This window comes from Cataglyphis hispanica, chromosome 2 (assembly GCF_021464435.1).
Source record: "Cataglyphis hispanica isolate Lineage 1 chromosome 2, ULB_Chis1_1.0, whole genome shotgun sequence".
NCBI lineage: Eukaryota > Metazoa > Arthropoda > Insecta > Hymenoptera > Formicidae > Cataglyphis > Cataglyphis hispanica.
This window is the reverse complement of record NC_065955.1, coordinates 13,808,803-13,827,527: the sequence shown is the minus strand read 5'-3', so window position 1 is coordinate 13,827,527 and position 18,725 is coordinate 13,808,803. Positions and strand designations below refer to the sequence as shown.

Below are 18,725 nucleotides of genomic sequence, written 5' to 3'. Positions count from 1 at the left end.
TGACACATATGATTCGACGTTTATGAGTCACGCTGTTCTACTCTGACTTTATATATATATATATATATATATATATATATATATATATATATATATAAAACTGTAAAGTTATGTCATCCATAAGTTATATGCTAAAACTTATACGTCATATTTTCAACGGATGCATCTGTGTCTTGCGCGCGAATGTTGACGAGAAAATTGTCTGACAAAGATTTTAGAAAACAGATGCGAAGAAAATGTAAATCATACACCATATTGTTATCTTGTATGCACAACACATTTTTACAATGTGCATTACATAATTTCTTTCTCTATATATGTGACAACATATATTTGCAAAATGTAACTAAATATAACTACTATTTGCATGTTTTGTCTCTTTCTTATTCCAAAATACATTAAATTAACTAACATTATTGTATCCTCAAAATATTTAAAACTCAAATTCATTTTTAAATGAAAATTTATAATAAATTATAATCTCCTATGATAATTTATCTATAGAAATTTCGTTTCAGCTCTAGGTGTATGGGAATTTGCCTTCGAGACTTCATAGGTAGGAATCGCGTTACATATATGTATAAAGCTGATTATATAAGCTTACATTGAAAAGAGAAAGATAGAATATTTATCATCGTGCCGTATATCTCAAAGCTATCCTGAAGCGCAAAGCTTCATCAAAGAGTTTATACATCTGGATTTATCTGAATATTTATTTATCGCGTAATTTTTTTTTACATATGCAGTGAACATCATACATCTACAAAACACCACGAGTATGGTCTCTCTCTCTCTCTCTCTCTCTCTCTCTCTCTTTTCTCTTTTTCTCTTTCTTCTCTCCAACGCTTCTGGAGTGTTAAACTATTCTGTTATCCCGCTAACTCGAATTTACTCGCGTAGCAGGCGGCGGTCGTTATTCGCCAAGTTTGACAAGTTTACGCGGCGCGGACTATTTGCTCGCGAAAGTAAACCGTGTTCCGAAGCACGCTCGCTACGGCAAGTATGTGCGCGCGGACCTTCCACGGCGGTGGTGGCGGACAGAGGTTCCGGTGTACTCAAAGATCTGGATCTTGCCGGATCCGGTAATGCAAATCGCGGCTGCCTCGTGTACGGCTGCTTTTCAGCTTTTTTACATAAAAGCCCCGCGCGCGCGCATTTATCGGCCTGAAAATAGAGATTTGAGCAAGGTACTATTATTAGACGATGAGTGTACTCTCGCGGTTCTCAATTCGGCCCGCCCGTTTGTTACCGACAAGGGAAGGCCGCCCATGCTTCACGTCCTCCTCCACTCGTCCTCCTCCTCCTCCTTTAATCCATTAGCGCATAAAGTCGTTTTCTCGCGGAAATATTTGCGTCTTCATTACGCGTTGTCTCCTCGTAAGAAAAATTTCCCCTCGCATTTAAGCATTTATTAGAATTATCCGACATGCGCGAACCTAGTTTCCGATCTCAAGTTTTATTCTTTGCTGTCGATTTATCTATATATATAATCTATATGATCACATTTGCATTATCTATATACACAATTATAAATAATAAATTTACATAAATTATTATGTAAATGTTTATACATATATTTTATAAATTATTTCTTTTTTTTTAATTTTTGTATCATAAATATAGAGAAGAGTTTGTTGAGAATAAAACTATATAGTTTGTGTTTCTGTATGACTGTACAGCATTAATTTAATAAATCTTTAAGATTTTGTTAAAAAATAAAACTTACAAATTGTCTTGAATTTAAGATATAAAGAGGTATTCATGGCAAGATATGTGTCACTTTTCAAATTGCAAAAATAATTTAAAAAAAATATATATATATATATGTATATGTATATGTATATATATACACATACACATGTACATATGTTTCATATAAAATACATATCGTAATGTATTTTATTTCAACATACTGCAAAAATTTAATATTTTAGGAAATGAATGAAAGTGAGCAATCAAAATTTTTTCTTAATTAAAATTTTCCTTCAGTAGAAAATTCAAAAAACTTTAAAATTTTTCTAAGAAAAATATATCTATAAAATTTATATCTCTAATTATTTTACATAAATATATATATATATATATATATATAATATATATATATATATATAATGCTCGTAAATGCTATATAATGCTAATAATATATATACATATATAAATATATACATGTTTGTACATATTGTATATATATTCTATCCTAAAATAAAATGATTCCGACGTGAAATATATATATATATATATATATATATATATATATATATATATATAGATTTAAAACATGCAAAGCTATAATAAAGATATAATTATCGCAAAAATTCCTGTTCGAAGAAATTTCCAAATTTTATGACATTATCGTCGATACTTTTTCGTTCAATTTGCATCTAATTCGAATCGATTATTTCGATATTGAATTTTCTACTGGAGAAATTTAATTCTTACGTATCGCGCGATCTTGAGTCGAAATTGATTATATATAGATCAGATCGGGCATGTCGCATTTGCTGTCACCCTGCTGTCTTGCATCGTGTTGCATTAAACGTTTCTCTTATACAGACAGGCCAATATTTATTAATATCCTCACACACGCGTTTGTATATGAAATGTGCGGACAGATTTGAGTGACTCACGAGCATTATTTTCGTATTGTCGCTCGAAACAAATAACAGAGCGTACCTCTTTATGCAAACAGATGACGTGAATCTTCTTCTATCTAAATGGCTGATTAGACTTCGTCTTGAATTTGCCTATATGCCAGTATAGATAACGTGAATGCAAATTGATCTCAAATGTATAATATAGGAAATCGTATATATTAACTTATTTTATAACGTTATCAGAACTGTATATATATATATATATATATATATATATATATATATATATATATACTTTATAAAATTAATTAGAGATTTTATTTGTGTTTCTATAGATTCTTAAAAATTAGAAATATGTATATATATATATATATATATATATATATATATATATATATATATATATACAGGGTGTCCGACAATTCGCGCAACACCCTTTAAGGAAAGGTGAAGAGTGTTATTCTGAACAGAAAAGTCCTGTACCATTTTTTTCTATAACGCTCAGCCGTCATAAACATCTAAGCGCTCACGCACGCTATCAGGCGTGCGGCTCACCGACTGTGCGTCCAACTGAAGATCGGCGATGATTGGTTAGACTTTATTCAATAATAATTCTTTTATTAAGAGTTATAGAAAAAAATGATACAAGACTTTTCTGTTCAGAATAACACCCTCTATATATATATATATATATATATATATATATATATATATATATATATACTTATACATATTATATACTTATACATATACATATATGATATGTTTTTGTGTTTTACTAAAATTAAATGTTAAATTTTTACTAAAATGAAATATGTGTATGTGTATAAATGCATATATTTCTTCCTTTAGTAAAATTCTAATTATAATAATACTATCTTGATGATACATTCATTCTGCGATATTAATTTTTTAATTTATCTGTCTAATTAGAAATTTTTTCTAATTTTTAAGAATCTATAGAAACACAAATAAAATCTCTATAATTTTATAAAATTTATTGATATTATATCAAAATAATAGAATCAAAATAATAGAATATCAAAATAATAGAATTATTGAAATTAATAATTGAAATAATACACTATAATAATAATATTAATATTTTTCTATTATGCCAGTATATGTATAATATAAGAAAGAGATATGTAATAATAAAATAAAATAAAACATATAGGTTAATAAATTATATGAATATAAAAATGTATTGATACCTGATGATTAACTTCTTCCATTATACTTTGCATTTATATATTTATTTTCTTTAATCTATTAAAAATATATTCAATAATATCGATTGCATGCAAAGAGATAATCACAAATGACATACTTTATACTTTTATTCAATAAATAAAGAAAATATTATTATTCTCAATATTATCGTTCAAAAGAATATTAATATTTATAATAATATACATATAATATATTAATATTTTACACATTGATATCATCGATGATAATTTTACTCAGTCGATAAATGATAACACATAATATATATATATATATAACATCTGATTTTTAGAATATGTTCGAACTTTCTACTTGTGAGGACAAGTAGCTTTCAGTTGACCAATAAAAATAAAGAATTCTTTGCTCCAATTGGTCAGTTAAGTGTTACTGTTCTTCACGCGGAGGATTTTTGAACGCACCCTTACGAGACGTAAGCTGATTAAAGTGTGGCACTTGATTTTTTAGGAAATTACATTCATGATTCTGATTTAATTGCATGTGATTAAAAATCGTGTAACGATATGTCAATTAAAGAAAGTGTACAGGTAATATAAGTTGTTTTATGCAAAACTCAATCTAAAGACTATTGATTTGAAAGTCTACTGATTTGATAACATTAACAATAACTCACATGGTTTTAAATTAAATTTTATTAATCCATTTATTATTATCTTCATTTATTATGTTTATTGTGTTTTAATTTTGGTTAAATAATATAATTTTATTATTTATAACATTTTCCTTTTACTGCTACTGATTCTATAGTCTATAATATTTTATGTTATGTTAATGTGAGCAAAATGTTTATTGTGATTTGAAAGTTAAAAAAGAATATTGCATTGTCAATAAAACATGAAATTTTAGTGATATATATGAAAGAGATAAATAAAAGTACAAATGTATGAAATTGTTGCAGCGATTATATTATTTTCGAAGACCAACTCGGTGGACTAATGGAATTGGTTCCCTGTTACCACTAGAATATAAAAAATTTTGGAGAGAATGGAAGAAACAGCCTGCTGCAGTTCATTATATTAAAAAGAAAGGCACTTATATGAGAAATAAGAATGGAGAAGTGTATGTTATGTCTCATTATTATATAACCTCTATGAAATAACATAATAATGACTTTTGTATAACACTGTTATACAAACGTATTGCATATACATTACAAATAATTATCTACATCATAATTCGCTAGTTATAAGAATTACATTAACTGAATGATCTGTTTACAGACAACCAGTACAGAATGTACCATTACCTTTAATGTATCCGAAGGAAATTAATGATGGTTTATGGGGAGGAGAAGCCATTGTACAAGGTTTTAAGAAGAAGGGTAAATATAAGAGAAGGGTCCCACATTTTTGGATACCTCAATTGAAAAAATCTGTTGTATATAGCGAAGTTCTTGACACATATATGAGTGTTGCTGTTACTCAAAGAACAATCAAATTAATTCACGAAAATTATGGATTCGATCATTATCTATTAAAGGTGCATTAATCTTTAAGTAAAGCAGATTAAAAAAGTAGTATACTTATATATATTGCAAGATTTTTAAAGAGTATAATTATTTATAAAATTTTTCTGAATAAATTGTAATTATTATTTATAGACAAAAGCCTGCAATTTGAAATCTTTACTTGCTCTGAGATTAAAACGTCAGATACTTATTGCATTAGCAGATAAGACTTTATATCCTGATGATCCAGAAAAGCGTGAAGAGATTTATGCCAAGTACAAGAAATATCTGTCAGCTGTAAGTAATTCTTTTACATGCTGCATTAAAAGACTTAAAACAAATTATATTAAATGAAGTAAATTAATATCTTAATTGAAATAAAAAAATATGAAATATATTAAATAAAATAAAAAATGCTATTTGTTTTAAAGTTGAAATATTGATAGTTCTATGACAATTTGTATTATATTAAATATATAAATTGTTATGTGGAACATAAATATTTGCAGTACACAAGAAAGCAAATAGAATGGTATGGTTTGACATATCTGGAAGCTTTAAAAAAGTGGCAGAAAATGAATGAAACAACACCACAACCTTTGAAAATTCAATATAGATCAGAATTAATTGCCAAACTCAAGGAGAATAAAATTAAAGAAGCTGAAAACGTAGATGTTGTACTACCAGAAAAAACGTATGTATTAATATACTATTTATATATTATTAATATACTATTAATATAATATACTATTTATAAATTACTATTAATAATACTATTTATGCACATCACTTGCATATTTAAAATTTTTTAATAAAAATGAAATTTTTTTCACAGAAGTTCCTCTTGGTTAAATAAACTAAATCCTTTCTCCAAAAGTTCGAAGACCAAATAGGTAAAAAAGTTGTGTTAGATAATGCAAAGAAAGTTTCAACTTAATTTCTTGAATGATATAAACTTTCTTTGAGATGCATGTTTTTTGACAAATATATTAATGCAATAAACGGAATAAAGTAGATTTATTGGAGCAAACAAAACATGATTTATTCTTTCTCCTAATATATTACTGATTCAATTTCTCAATTTTTCAAACTATGCAATAGAATATATAACAAAGTACTATTTCAACATTGTCTAAATAATATTCTCTCTCTGCAATTCATAATTAATATTTAATAATAGTTACTTTCAATTCAGGTAAAAATATTACAAGAAAATTGTACAATGCGAAACTTATATATAAAAAAATCGCAAAACAATTTATCTAAGATATTTATATTGACATTCTTTGCTACAATTAAAGATCATTTATCACTAAAATAATATTTGCTACGATATTGAACACTCCAAATCGCCATCCTTCGGCAAACAATCAAGCATTACTGCGATGGCTCTCGTAATGTACGTCATTGTTCCATAACTTCCACTGGGGGCACTATCATAAAAGTGTTGACAAATATATGCTGCTCCACCACAGAGGAGTGTTCCCAAAGCTGTCATTTCACGTTGTTCCTTTGGTTTTGCACAACATAAAGTTGCATCGCCATCAATAGCCATCTATAAATTTCATAATTGTTTTTCATACTTGAAGAATATTAGAGAAAAGAAACATTATTTTTTTTATATTATTATTTGTGTGCAAGTTTAAATAGAGAATAAAGGGCTTATCTTTTTTAAAGAAAATAATTACTATACCATGGTCGAAATCAATATCAGACAAAATAACAAATATTACATGATATAAATTGCATGAAAAAAATAAGAAAATTAGAATAAAAAAATTAAACTGCTTAAACTTTTTACGCTTCTTCATTTTTTATTGCAAATTTTTCCTTTATGAAAGGAGTTCAATTAGATAATATAATATTAACATAATATAATATAAACATTATTAATTCGTTAATATATTTATATAAATAAACATTGATATATACCTGATCTTCCAAGAAAATAGCATTTGCTTTATGCACTAAATTTTCAACCTCAATCAGACCACCTAAAGATGGTACAACATTATATTCGGTTACTAGTGTCAGCACCATCAGAGCTTCGACAACAAGCTGACGATATTCTGGTTGTGGTATAGTATTCAATACAGTTTCTACAGCCAAAGCAAATTTCAACTCGCCAGATGTCATTTCTTGCGTGAGATTCTGAGGCAGCATTCTTCCCTCGATTGCTAGACCATTACACTGTTAAAAATCAATTTTTATGGGGAATTAAAAGTTGTTAAATTTTATATATATAAATTTGGAGAGATAATGATTTATAAACTTACCTTTTCAAGTACTTGCCATACACGTGGATAGAAATCTCTTGGTACTCTGTTCAATGCACCATCTAAGCGTCGCCTCCGTAACCATTGACCTTGTCGATCGACTTCTCCTTCGGTACTATCGGCATTTTGTTCAGCACTTAAGAAACCACCAATTTGAGATTTCTATGCAAAAGAATATCTTCAACTCTCCATATATATTCGTTTAATTTATAAATAGTGATTATGAACTCAATAGTGTTTATGAAATATATATGAATTGTAAGTTAAAATAGCTGTCATAGTAAAATATTTCATAGCAAAAAATGAAATTAAATCAAATAATTAAAAATTTAAATATGACTCAGTATATTATAAATTAAAATATACATATAAGTATTTTAGAAATTATAAAACAATCAAATGCAGTTTTATGTTATATTGATAATATTACCTTACTGAGTCTGCTCGATTTGCAACTGATGACAGAAAAGTTGCCCCGTCCAACTGCAATATAAATAAATACAATCAGCACATTCGAGCATGCAAAATATCTCAAATTTTTAATTAAATCGCAGAACATACCACTACTAATAGCAAACTCTTTCCCGCTCATAATATGATGTAGTAAGTTTTTCATCTCGAAAGGGGATAAATTTAACAAGTGCTCGGAAGCTTCTTCGCCCGTGCAGATTAACGTTCGTGACAGTTCCGTTGCCATAACTTGAATGATCAGACCGACTCGCAATCTTAGCATCTCGTGAAATAATTGCGGCTCCGTTCTAATAAACATCGCTAAATAAACGAGCAATTCTTCAGTCAGCATGGCGGTTGATTCGTCATCGCCATACGCCTGATGGATCAGAGCTCGTAATTCATTCTCTGGCAAAGGCGCGACAATGGTATGCTCGTTGTTTGGTGGCATACCGACAGTGACTTGCTTTTGACGTACTAGCAAATCGGTAACCGCCTTTGCTAAGTCCTCCACTCTTTTACCTAACATGCCGGCGCTGTGTCGCACGATACCCCACATTTTCTGTTGACATACTTTTTCGTAAAGACTCTTCAACAAATCCTTCACCAAAACGGGATGACCTTCTTCCATTACACCCGTATCAAAGTATAATCCTTTTGAGTCTACCTATATATAAAATGTTTATTCCGTTTTAACAAGTTTGAATGAAGACCATTGTGCTTCATAAGATAAAATAAAACTAACAAGATATTGCAAGATATCTCCTTGCTCTTCAAGACTTTCTGTTTCACGAAGCATAGATAGTAATTCCTCCACCTCGGTTTCAGCGTACTGGGTTTCGGATGTTGTTTTATGTTTAGTTTTAGAAGAATTTCTCCATGATAATAGCTCATCCGTTGGCGATGGCGTGCGCTCAACTGTCGTCGGTTGAGTAGAATTGAGAGACAATGTGGTGTCTGTTACTTCAATAAATGGATTTGAAGTTAAAATAGTAGAAGGTCTACGGTCTTCAATAAATGGATTTGAAGTTAAAATAGTAGAAGGTCTACGGTCTTCAATAAATGGATTTGAAGTTAAAATAGTAGAACATCTACGGTCTTCCCCTGCCATCCCAAGAATTTCGGCTAAAATTATGCAAAAAGAAGTTTTAAATCTGATAAATTTAATAATATATATTGATATTTGTATCTCATATTAAAATATTATTTATTATATAACTTTAGTTTTTTATATAAATATGTATTGACAATTAATATGTATATATAATTATATATTATAACAATATGTTTTATATTAAATATTTAGAAAAGTTGGACAGTAACGATAAATCGCAATGCGTTTTTATTACGAGTACAAAATCACACGATTTTTTTTAAAGAGATTAGACAGAAATATTGTAATATTGTAATAGACAGTTAATGCACTTACATTCTTGGAAGATGGTATTAATCATGGCAGTAGGAAGACATTGCAATAATTGTTTAAGGATCCTCTTTAAAAAACATTTAATCAGCACACAGTTAGAATCAGAAAATCATTCCATCTGAAACAAATGTTACTTACGTTCGACAGCTATGGATCGCGTCTTTTTTATTGCGCCTTTTACCGACATTTTGCGCCGTAGATTTTTGCCTGTACGAATTGGACCGGGCTTATTGAGAAGTCCTGTACGATGAGGGAATGGCCTCATTAGATGTTCCTCCAAATATTGTTGAATCTTGTATAGACATAAAAAACATAAATTATAAATATCATAATTATATATATATATATATATATATATATATATATATATATATAGATAATATATATATATATATATATATATATATATATATATATATATATATATATATATATAGATAAAAGAAAGTTTTATGTCATCGAGATTTATAGCTAAGCATGCAGGAATTGATTGCACAATGCCATTAAAATTTGTAAGATAAAGTACATAGATTATAAAAAAAAAAAAAATGTCAATATTGTATATAAAGAAAAATGTTAATGAAAATGTTCAATGTACAATAAAAATGTAAATCTTATATATATATATATATATATATATATATATATATATATATGTATATGATTATATAAAATCATATATGGCCATATATAACTCTATACGAAATTTGGCACGATTGTATATGCGCATATACAATCGCGCCAAATTGTCGGATATAATTATATATGGCTATATTTGATTTAAAGTCAATTTTTCTTGGATATATATGTGCAATACATGTTTTATGCTGCAATTTCATTCTGAGAAAATATTCAGATATCTAATTTGAATTTTATGTACCTGAGGATTTAGTTTATCAGGACGACCATCTTCGGAACTTCCCAGGAAACTAAGATTCGTGATACATGAGGTGCTTAAGAAATCATTCAAATTTCCCAATGATACTCTTGTACCGTTGATGTAGCCGCTCTTGAGTTTCTTCATAGTAGTTATCATCGCTAACGGTATCTTACCCTGATCTAGAAAAAAAATCACTATTAAATTTTATTTTAAAAAATCAATAAATAAGTAAAAGATTGTGCCTTTCACACTGAAGACTATAATATATCCCATATTTTTTATACAGAGTAATTCAAATAGGAATATTGTAACAAAAAAGTTTATAAAAAAAGAATAAAATGCATGCAATTTTGATAGTAATAATTTCTTAAGTACAAGAGTTTTTTTTTAATTTGATTAATTAGATTAGATATGTTGATTAAAAAGCGTTTTGCAATATTTTTTAATCACAAGCCACACTTTAAACTCATATTTGAAAAGTTGTTGCTTGAAAATCACAAATAAAATTATAAGCTTGTTTTTCCAACTTTTCTGCTACAGTATTTTTATCGAATTTTCTGTATATAATTAACAACTCTCAAAGTAACACATCATAATATAATTGTATATAATATCCGACGAGCTTTTCGTTGTAGGATGATATCTAAAGCTTCCGACGAAGGCGTACCTAAATGATTATGAGTAGCGACAAGGGTTACGGTTGGTCTGCCGAGCATTTGCTTCCAGTTGATTTTGAGGAAGGCCAAGGTGGTTGTGAAAGTATCGACAAGCAAATCGACGTCGTTTGTCGTGTAGTTCTCCTCCGTGTCAATGTTCTAACACATGCAACACACGCGCATACCACCGAACACATAATAAGCCATATCTTTAGGATAATTTTATTGTTTAATGCTTGAAGAAGAAGCAATTTGTCTCGCCTCGAACATTTGTTTATCCTGCCTTGTATTGGTCGACCATCTTCAATATCGATACAACTCACAATTTCATCCACTTTCAAGTTTGGATTATGTTAGTAATAAAAAATGTAATGAAACGTAATATAAATGAAAAATAATTAAAAGCTCGTGTCGTAACCCTCTATGGATAATATTACTGATCTCAAAACTGAATTATTAGATCTAAGTTACAAAGATTGAATTCAGAATTTATATTATAATACATTTTTAAGTATGATATAAAACCAGAAAAAGAAAAAAGTTTGAGAGATAAAATTGAAAATTACATTAAACCATAGGGGATTAAATAATTGTTAAATGAGAACCACATCACAAGTATAAATGCATGCAAGCAGATATGTTAGTTATTAAGAGCGGACAGTCACAGTATTTAAAAAAAAAATGAAAATCTCACGCAAGGAATTTTTCAGAATTTGTAAGAATATAAGAGAATTTGTTTAATTCTGGCAGCTTCAATAAATTTCAGAACATCTAAATTAATAATTATAAGACTCAACTACAATCTTGTGAAATCATTAAATTACCTAGATGAATATTCTTGAGGGGCATGACCACGAGAGGCCGGCCCAACATATTCTGCCAACTAGACTTCAAGAAATTAATTTCACCTTTGAATATGTCAATCATGAGCTCATAGTCCGATGCGATGTAGAAGCGGGTCATATCTGTCAACTAGTCAATTCGGTGCGAGAACAAGAGGAAACGTAAGAAAAAGAAATAAAGATATAGAGAGATGGTAAAGCACATCATAAAAATTGTGGTCATTTACCTGAGGCGTGAACGCAAATATCTTATCGTGCAAGGAATATAGTTTACTAGTGCTGAGGATTCCTACATCTCTTGATTTACGTCCACACAAGCCCAGTTTCTTGTTGCGTCCTAACAGCGAATTATATCGAGATTTAAATAATAGTTTAGTAAAATGTATCTCTAAGCTCTGCTATTTTATTCAGTCATACCTAAATATGTGTATAGATGACTCAGCACTTTAGCAGGCTGTACTTCAATCGGCGCAACCTCTGCAATTGTTTGCACATGAATATCATGCTGTGCAATTTTTTCCCTGATTTCTGCGTCTTCTGCCAAGATAACTACTTGCACCACTACATCCGGCTTTTTTTCACTGCACAATCGCCTATTTAATGGATCCAACTCTCCAACTGCAAGAAATCCCTACAACAAAATATAATTATGAAACAATCATTATTAATATATTAATTAATAGCATGATTTTAATAAGAAAAGATATATTATTTAATATTAAATTAAGAAACAGATAAAACAAATTATACAATATCTTTTTTGAATACTTTTGAGATTTTAAATACATATATAAGCAAAAAAAAAAAACATATGTAATGTTCTTTTAAATATGGCAATTTAAGATATCCTTTAATCTTCTGTTTCAATCACATTTATGAATGTGTTACTTACTTCTTGCAGCAATTTTCCTAGAATATAAAGAGATTGTGCCCACATAAATGGGCATTTGCCTAAAGCTATTCGGTTCTGACTACCAGGTTCAGCATACTCTGCTGATACATCCTTAGATGCAACAGAATATAACTCAGGCACCAATTTCATACCATCATCTGTTTTAATCATTACATCCTCCAATTGCTTAGTGTATGTCTCAACAGCTTCTTTATTGCCTTGGAAACAGTAGTCCAATATCAAGTAACAGAAGAAAAGTGGCCATTCACATTCAATATTCTCAAACATACGAAGCTCCCATGGTTCGTAATACAATCTATTCTCAAAAATAAGAATTATTATTAAAAATAAATCGAATTAAAAATATAAGATAATACTGCATATGCAATAGTACCTGTTTGCATCCTCCTTTGGCGTTTTATATCCATCCCTTAAAAATCTTTTACAACCATATCGACCTTGCAATTTCTTAGTAATGGCGTCTCGTGTTTCATGAATTAAATTAGGTTCATCTACTGCAAACGCAGGAAAACTTATTATCGACAATAAACCACTGTCCAATTCTTTAGAATTTGATTCTCTAGGCAACATGGATTGTAACACTGCTTGACATTTTTGTGCTTCATCAGCCAAAACATGAATGACCGATGTAGGTCCACCTCTTGCGCTAAATAAATCCAATTCATTCATTGCTTCCATGGCAGCTTTGGCCATACCAATACTGCTTGCATTTAATTCTGGCAAGCCGTGATTAGTTTTATCCCCTCTTTCCCAAATCCCATAATCTGGCGTGCAATAAGCGGATTCAATGTAAAATACCAAATTCTGAATAAAGGCCACCTATAAATTAAACAATAAATTACAAATATTTTCTTAATCATAAAACTATGCAATTACAAGCAATCATACATATTTGTAATTAAAAATTGTAATATTTTATTAAGAAAAATATTACAGTTATATTCTTCTTATAGTATATAGTATATAGTAAATAGTATATAAATATAAAACATATATAATAATACCTCATCCAAATTGAAAACAATCTGTAAGCCAGAAGCTGTCATTTGGGCCAGAATTAAAAGATAAAGAGAAATTGCATCGATTTGAAGATGTCCCCATTCTGTATCTCCAACTACCGATTGACCATTAACAGAGCTATACTTTGCATGCAAGGCATCATGTGGATTTTGACTGGACTTGAACTTCTCTACTTTTTCTTTCTGTTGCATCATTGCCATCAACAGACCTCTCATTAACTTGACGCAGCTTTGTTCGAGCTCGTAAGTCTTTGCTCTATCTTCATCAGCATCTGCTATCTTTTTATAGGCCATTGACAGACCCCATACAGCAAGTATACAATAAACATTGTCGCGTATCCAGGCGTGATCATTATCGGGACTTGCAGGAAAGAGTCCAGTAACAGGATTCTGATAATTCATGATTATTTTGTGAACAATCCTTTGGTAGTAGTCCAAACGGACACCGGAATTGCTTCTGCTACGCATTTTGTTTTTTCTGTGAAGAAGAATCACACAAATGTATATTTAGATGTTCTATGTGTAGAAAGACATTGTATAATTAGAACTCAGAATTGTATATGCAATTAGATTTCTGCTGTTGCAGTTTTGTTTGACAAATTTATTTAGTCACAATGCTCTTGTGTGTACAAATTTTTTATGTATATTGTGCAATTTCTCTAAGTTAATCGAGCTAATTGAAGTTACAAGAGACTTTTTTTTTATAAAGATACAATATACTTTACAAAATATAACAGAATAATTTCGTATATAAACCTGTGTTACTATGTGAGTGTCATAGGTCAATTTGTAAATTGGTTACAATCGTCGCACTTCCGTAGCGTTTGAATTACAAAGAGGGGAGCAAATTTTCTTAATTTTTGGATTATATATATATATATATATATATATATATATATATATATATATATATATATATTAAGATCACTGTGATTATTAATTAAGTGCCATACTTTACTAGCGAATGTTGATCATCGATTTCGAAACACTTTAAGTTTACAATATGAGTCATGTAAGAAAACCAGATCACATTTTATTTCGTATTAATCAGTATTAACGAGATAGCTATGTACAAATCTAAAGATTTAAAACACAATGTGAAACGAATGTCAAACACGCTCACTGTATATTTTATATATATATAGATAGCTGGCTCAACTCGCACTAGTTCAGAATTTATTCTTCTCCTACCAATGTGAAGAGAAAAAGATAAACTGCGATGCGCATGCGCTTCATGCATGAAACAGAAAAAAACCCTATTTTTCAGTAACTTTGACACCAGAATTTCACATTGTGATCACCGCGCGAGGATCTAAATATCAATGAGGACTATTTGCCCATTTCTCCTGCTGATCATAAATAAATAAATAAATATTTATATTTATATTTATATTTGTAATTATTAATACAAAAATAATTCTAATATAGAGTCAATTTTTGCAAATTAAATAATTATGGTGTAATAATTATATAAACATATGAATAAATATAATTCAACTTTCAATAAAATTATTTATGTTTGATTCTCGTCAAATATAAAATTTAGTCTTAATAGAAATATTATTTTTGTGGGTATATATGCAGTTTCCAAATATTTATTAATATTTATTAAAATCTAATATAATCTGAATATAATTAAATATAATAATGCGAATATATAATATTAATAATAGTTAATATTCTTTTCTCTTTTGTTAATGTATACTTTTGTGAATGTACTGTGAATTCTTCATAAATTTTACTTTATCATATATCTGTGTACTTTATGTCAATATGCGATTCAAAACCACCTATCATTCATAAAATTGATGATAATAACGATTCACCATGCCGCATACATGTATATAATATGTCTACACAGATTCATGCATACATTATAAATCTATACATACCATGTAAATCTGTCATCAGTTATTACCGCTCCTGTCTGCTGTGTTCGTGTGATTGTGTGCGTCTCGAAATTCTACTATTATTTCAAATTGATATCTGCGATGGCATCTCCCGAGTCAAAATCACCCGAACAGTCTGAAAAAAATCGAAAATACGACAGACAATTAAGGTACGCTAATTGTAATAAATTTTGAGGTTATATATGACAGTTTTTCTGCCCTGTCTCTCATTTTCTGTTTAAAAAAACAATTCTGTCACTTAAATAATTTCAATTACATTTTTCTCAAATATACTTGTTTTTTTTTCTTTTTCTTTTATATAGCGAGATAATTTTCACTGTATAATCTTTATCGTTGACAGATTATGGGGGGATCATGGCCAAGCAACTTTAGAAGCTGCTCATGTCTGTCTTATAAATGCCACTGGACTTGGCACAGAGATACTGAAATCGCTAGTACTTCCAGGTATAGGAGCATTCACTATAGTGGATGGCAAGAAGATTACTATTGAGGATGTTGAACCTAAGTATATATATATACATATTATTATTGTAACAGAGTAGTATTATACTCTGTTAGTATTATACTCTTAAAACTTATTTCAATATGATGCATTAAATGGATTGGAATTAGTTTTTTTCTAGAAGCAGATAGTGTTGGAAAATCCAGAGCTCAAGTAGCTACTGAAATGCTTTTGGAGCTGAATCCAGATGTAACAGGAGATTATATTGATGAAGAGCCTGAACAAATTTTATCCAATAGTCCAGATTTTTTCAACAGCTTTACTGTGGTTGTAGCTACTGCGCTAACCGAGAAGTAAGAATTTTGATATTAAAATATTTTATTATGAAAAATGTTAATATTAATTATTCAGATTATATATAATTTATTAAAAGTATTTAAATAAGATTAACTACTTACATATTACATATTTTTATACATATATCATTCCTGAATTAGGTATTAATATAAATATATTATATATTTTTTTTTTATATACATTTTTCTTTTTCAGAACATTGGTCCTTCTGTCAAAAAGGCTTTGGGAATTGGATATTCCTTTAATAGTATGCAGGAGTATAGGCTTTATTGCATATATGCGCATTCAAGTTAAAGAACATACTGTTATAGAAACTCATCCAGACAACGAAACGCCAGATTTACGTCTAGATAAGCCATTTGATAGTTTGAAGAAACATTTAGATTCGATAAATTTGGATGAAATGAACTTTAAAGATCATTGTCATGTACCATATCTAATTATTCTATATAAATACTTAGAAAAATGGATTTTGGAGCATCATGCTTTACCAAAACTTTACAAAGACAAACAACAGCTCAGAGATATGATCAAGAGTGGCATAAGACGCGATGAACATGATTCATCAAATAGTGAGGAAAATTTTGAAGAAGCTATGAAAGCTGTGAATACATGCATAAGAACGAGCGATATTCCGGATAATATTAAAAATATTTTAAACGATGATCGTTGCATTAATTTGACAGCCAAGGTATCAATGATACGTTTCTAATTTATATATGATGTAGGAAAATATGCGTTCAAACTGATCGGTTTATTTTAGAGCAGCTCTTTCTGGATTATCGCAAAAGCGGTGCGTGATTTCGTTGATAATGAAGGAAAAGGGCTATTACCACTTAAGGGTACTCTACCTGACATGACTGCAGACACTGAAAAATATATTACGCTCCAACAAATGTATGAAACTGATGAAATAAAACTATCATACATAAGATGGTGCACAAAAAAGTAGTTCGGTCTTGTAAATAAGAATTTTATTAATAAGTTTATTGTTTAAAACATAGTAAATGTTAATATAATATAAATGTAATGTAATATAATGTAATATTACATTTAAATAATTATTATTATCAATAATTACTAAATTAATTAATATGGTTACAATATTATTGATAATGTTGAAATTTATTATTACACATTGACTATCATGATTGGACTATTTTTTCGTCTACTACTTTTTGATATCTATAATTAAAAACTAATCGAATTTATTTCAGTTATTATAAGCAAGCATTAGCAGATGCAGAAGCAGTATGGCGACGCACTTTGCAATTGCTACGTCAATTGGGGAGATCATCAGATTCAATTTTAGAGAAAGATGTTAAGTTGTTCTGCAGACATGTCACTGATATTCATGTAGAGAAAGGAAGCTGCATTGCAGATGAATACGATTCCAAGGTTTTTGATACTAATATCATAGGTGATTATTTATTCTCCCAAATTACGCAAAATTACATTAGCTGTAATAAATTAATTATTTATACAAAAAAATATGTAGATATATATAAATATAATTATAAAGAAGAATTATATAATTATAATAGATTTTATCCAAATGCTCTTAATGTCTGATTTAACATTTTTTCTAGTTCAAAATTTGGAAACCCCAGAGAGTATGATGATTTACTATGTTATGCTTCGGGGAGTGGATAAATTCCAAGCAGAATACAATTCATATCCTGGTGAATTCGACGACCAAGTAGAACCCGATATTGTAAAACTCAAGGTACCTTTTCTAATTTATTAATAGAATTATATTATGTTACAATCACAGTATTATGCAATTGAATTATATTACAGACATGTCTAACAAAACTGTTGAGCGAATGGGGATGTGGACCACTAGCTAAAGATGATTATGTGCACGAGTTTTGCCGATTCGGTGGTGCAGAATTGCACTCTGTATCGGCGTTTCTAGGTGGTCTCGCAGGGCAGGAAACCATCAAACTTATCACAAATCAATATAAACCTGTTCACAATACCTTCATCTATGATGCTGTTACATCAAACTCTGGAACATTCTTTTTCTAAAACTGTTATATGCAAAAAAATATCTCTACATCAATTAAAGTAATACAATTTTGCAGCTTATATATTAGCTTTATGAGTTCTTTGTTCTAGATTAAGAAAGTGACTCTTGCAAATGTTAAAACTATTACTTATTATATCTATATTATTCTATTTTATATTACCTTCTACACGATCCTATATTTTTAAAAAATTTGCTTAAAAAAAGAAAAAAATATGTAATGAGTTAAAAATTTT

At 29.1% G+C, this 18,725-nt stretch overlaps 3 protein-coding genes across 7 annotated transcripts; 2 read left to right on the top strand and 1 right to left on the bottom strand.

Moving 5' to 3' along the window:
- Nucleotides 1–4,231: 4,231 nt before the first annotated feature.
- On the top strand, nt 4,232–6,324 carry LOC126856850 (39S ribosomal protein L28, mitochondrial). Its single transcript, XM_050605753.1, has 6 exons — nt 4,232–4,369; nt 4,741–4,901; nt 5,063–5,321; nt 5,443–5,586; nt 5,799–5,983; nt 6,125–6,324. The coding sequence occupies exons 1-6, from the start codon at nt 4,346–4,348 to the stop codon at nt 6,180–6,182; spliced, it is 831 nt and encodes a 276-aa protein (XP_050461710.1). The 5' UTR covers nt 4,232–4,345; the 3' UTR covers nt 6,183–6,324.
- A 222-nt stretch (nt 6,325–6,546) lies between these two features.
- Nucleotides 6,547–15,773, bottom strand: LOC126856607 (probable phosphorylase b kinase regulatory subunit alpha). Of its 5 annotated transcripts, none has more exons than XM_050605291.1 (15): nt 15,644–15,773; nt 13,737–14,229; nt 13,106–13,551; nt 12,712–13,027; nt 12,237–12,450; nt 12,047–12,156; nt 11,802–11,949; nt 10,322–10,500; nt 9,580–9,733; nt 8,761–9,140; nt 8,127–8,682; nt 7,996–8,048; nt 7,566–7,727; nt 7,222–7,479; nt 6,547–6,844 (listed from the first exon to the last, which is right to left on the bottom strand). In XM_050605291.1, exons 2-15 carry the CDS (start codon nt 14,217–14,219, stop codon nt 6,617–6,619), a joined length of 3,687 nt encoding a protein of 1,228 aa, XP_050461248.1. In that variant the 5' UTR covers nt 14,220–14,229; nt 15,644–15,773; the 3' UTR covers nt 6,547–6,616. The 5 variants fall into 5 exon arrangements, with proteins under 5 accessions (XP_050461248.1, XP_050461220.1, XP_050461228.1 ...); XM_050605263.1 differs by lacking the exon at nt 15,644–15,773 and adding an exon at nt 14,705–14,901; XM_050605271.1 differs by lacking the exons at nt 11,802–11,949; nt 15,644–15,773 and adding exons at nt 10,989–11,136; nt 14,705–14,901.
- LOC126856750 (NEDD8-activating enzyme E1 regulatory subunit) lies at nt 15,668–18,551 on the top strand. Its single transcript, XM_050605562.1, has 8 exons — nt 15,668–15,810; nt 16,002–16,166; nt 16,274–16,456; nt 16,656–17,151; nt 17,224–17,357; nt 17,678–17,880; nt 18,050–18,186; nt 18,261–18,551. Exons 1-8 carry the CDS (start codon nt 15,743–15,745, stop codon nt 18,489–18,491), a joined length of 1,617 nt encoding a protein of 538 aa, XP_050461519.1. The 5' UTR covers nt 15,668–15,742; the 3' UTR covers nt 18,492–18,551.
- Nucleotides 18,552–18,725: the final 174 nt, after the last annotated feature.

What these genes read in the sequence shown, in the direction of transcription:
- LOC126856850 (XM_050605753.1), top strand. Translation starts at nt 4,346, where the DNA reads ATGTCAATTAAAGAAAGTGTACAG. An exon ending in AGAAATAAGAATGGAGAAGT is followed by an intron (nt 4,902 to 5,062) that starts GTATGTTATGTC and finishes ATCTGTTTACAG; the next exon opens with ACAACCAGTACAGAATGTAC. An exon ending in TCGATCATTATCTATTAAAG is followed by an intron (nt 5,322 to 5,442) that starts GTGCATTAATCT and finishes TATTATTTATAG; the next exon opens with ACAAAAGCCTGCAATTTGAA.
- LOC126856750 (XM_050605562.1), top strand. Translation starts at nt 15,743, where the DNA reads ATGGCATCTCCCGAGTCAAAATCACCCGAACAGTCTGAAAAAAATCGA. An exon ending in ATTGAGGATGTTGAACCTAA is followed by an intron (nt 16,167 to 16,273) that starts GTATATATATAT and finishes GATTGGAATTAG; the next exon opens with TTTTTTTCTAGAAGCAGATA. An exon ending in TATATTACGCTCCAACAAAT is followed by an intron (nt 17,358 to 17,677) that starts GTATGAAACTGA and finishes AATTTATTTCAG; the next exon opens with TTATTATAAGCAAGCATTAG.
- LOC126856607 (XM_050605263.1), bottom strand. Translation starts at nt 14,763, where the DNA reads ATGACTCATATTGTAAACTTAAAGTGTTTCGAAATCGATGATCAACAT. An exon ending in CCTCAAGAATATTCATCTAG is followed by an intron (nt 10,501 to 11,801) that starts GTAATTTAATGA and finishes TTTTTTTTCTAG; the next exon opens with ATCAGGGTAAGATACCGTTA. An exon ending in CTATTTTCTTGGAAGATCAG is followed by an intron (nt 6,845 to 7,221) that starts GTATATATCAAT and finishes TGAAATTTATAG; the next exon opens with ATGGCTATTGATGGCGATGC.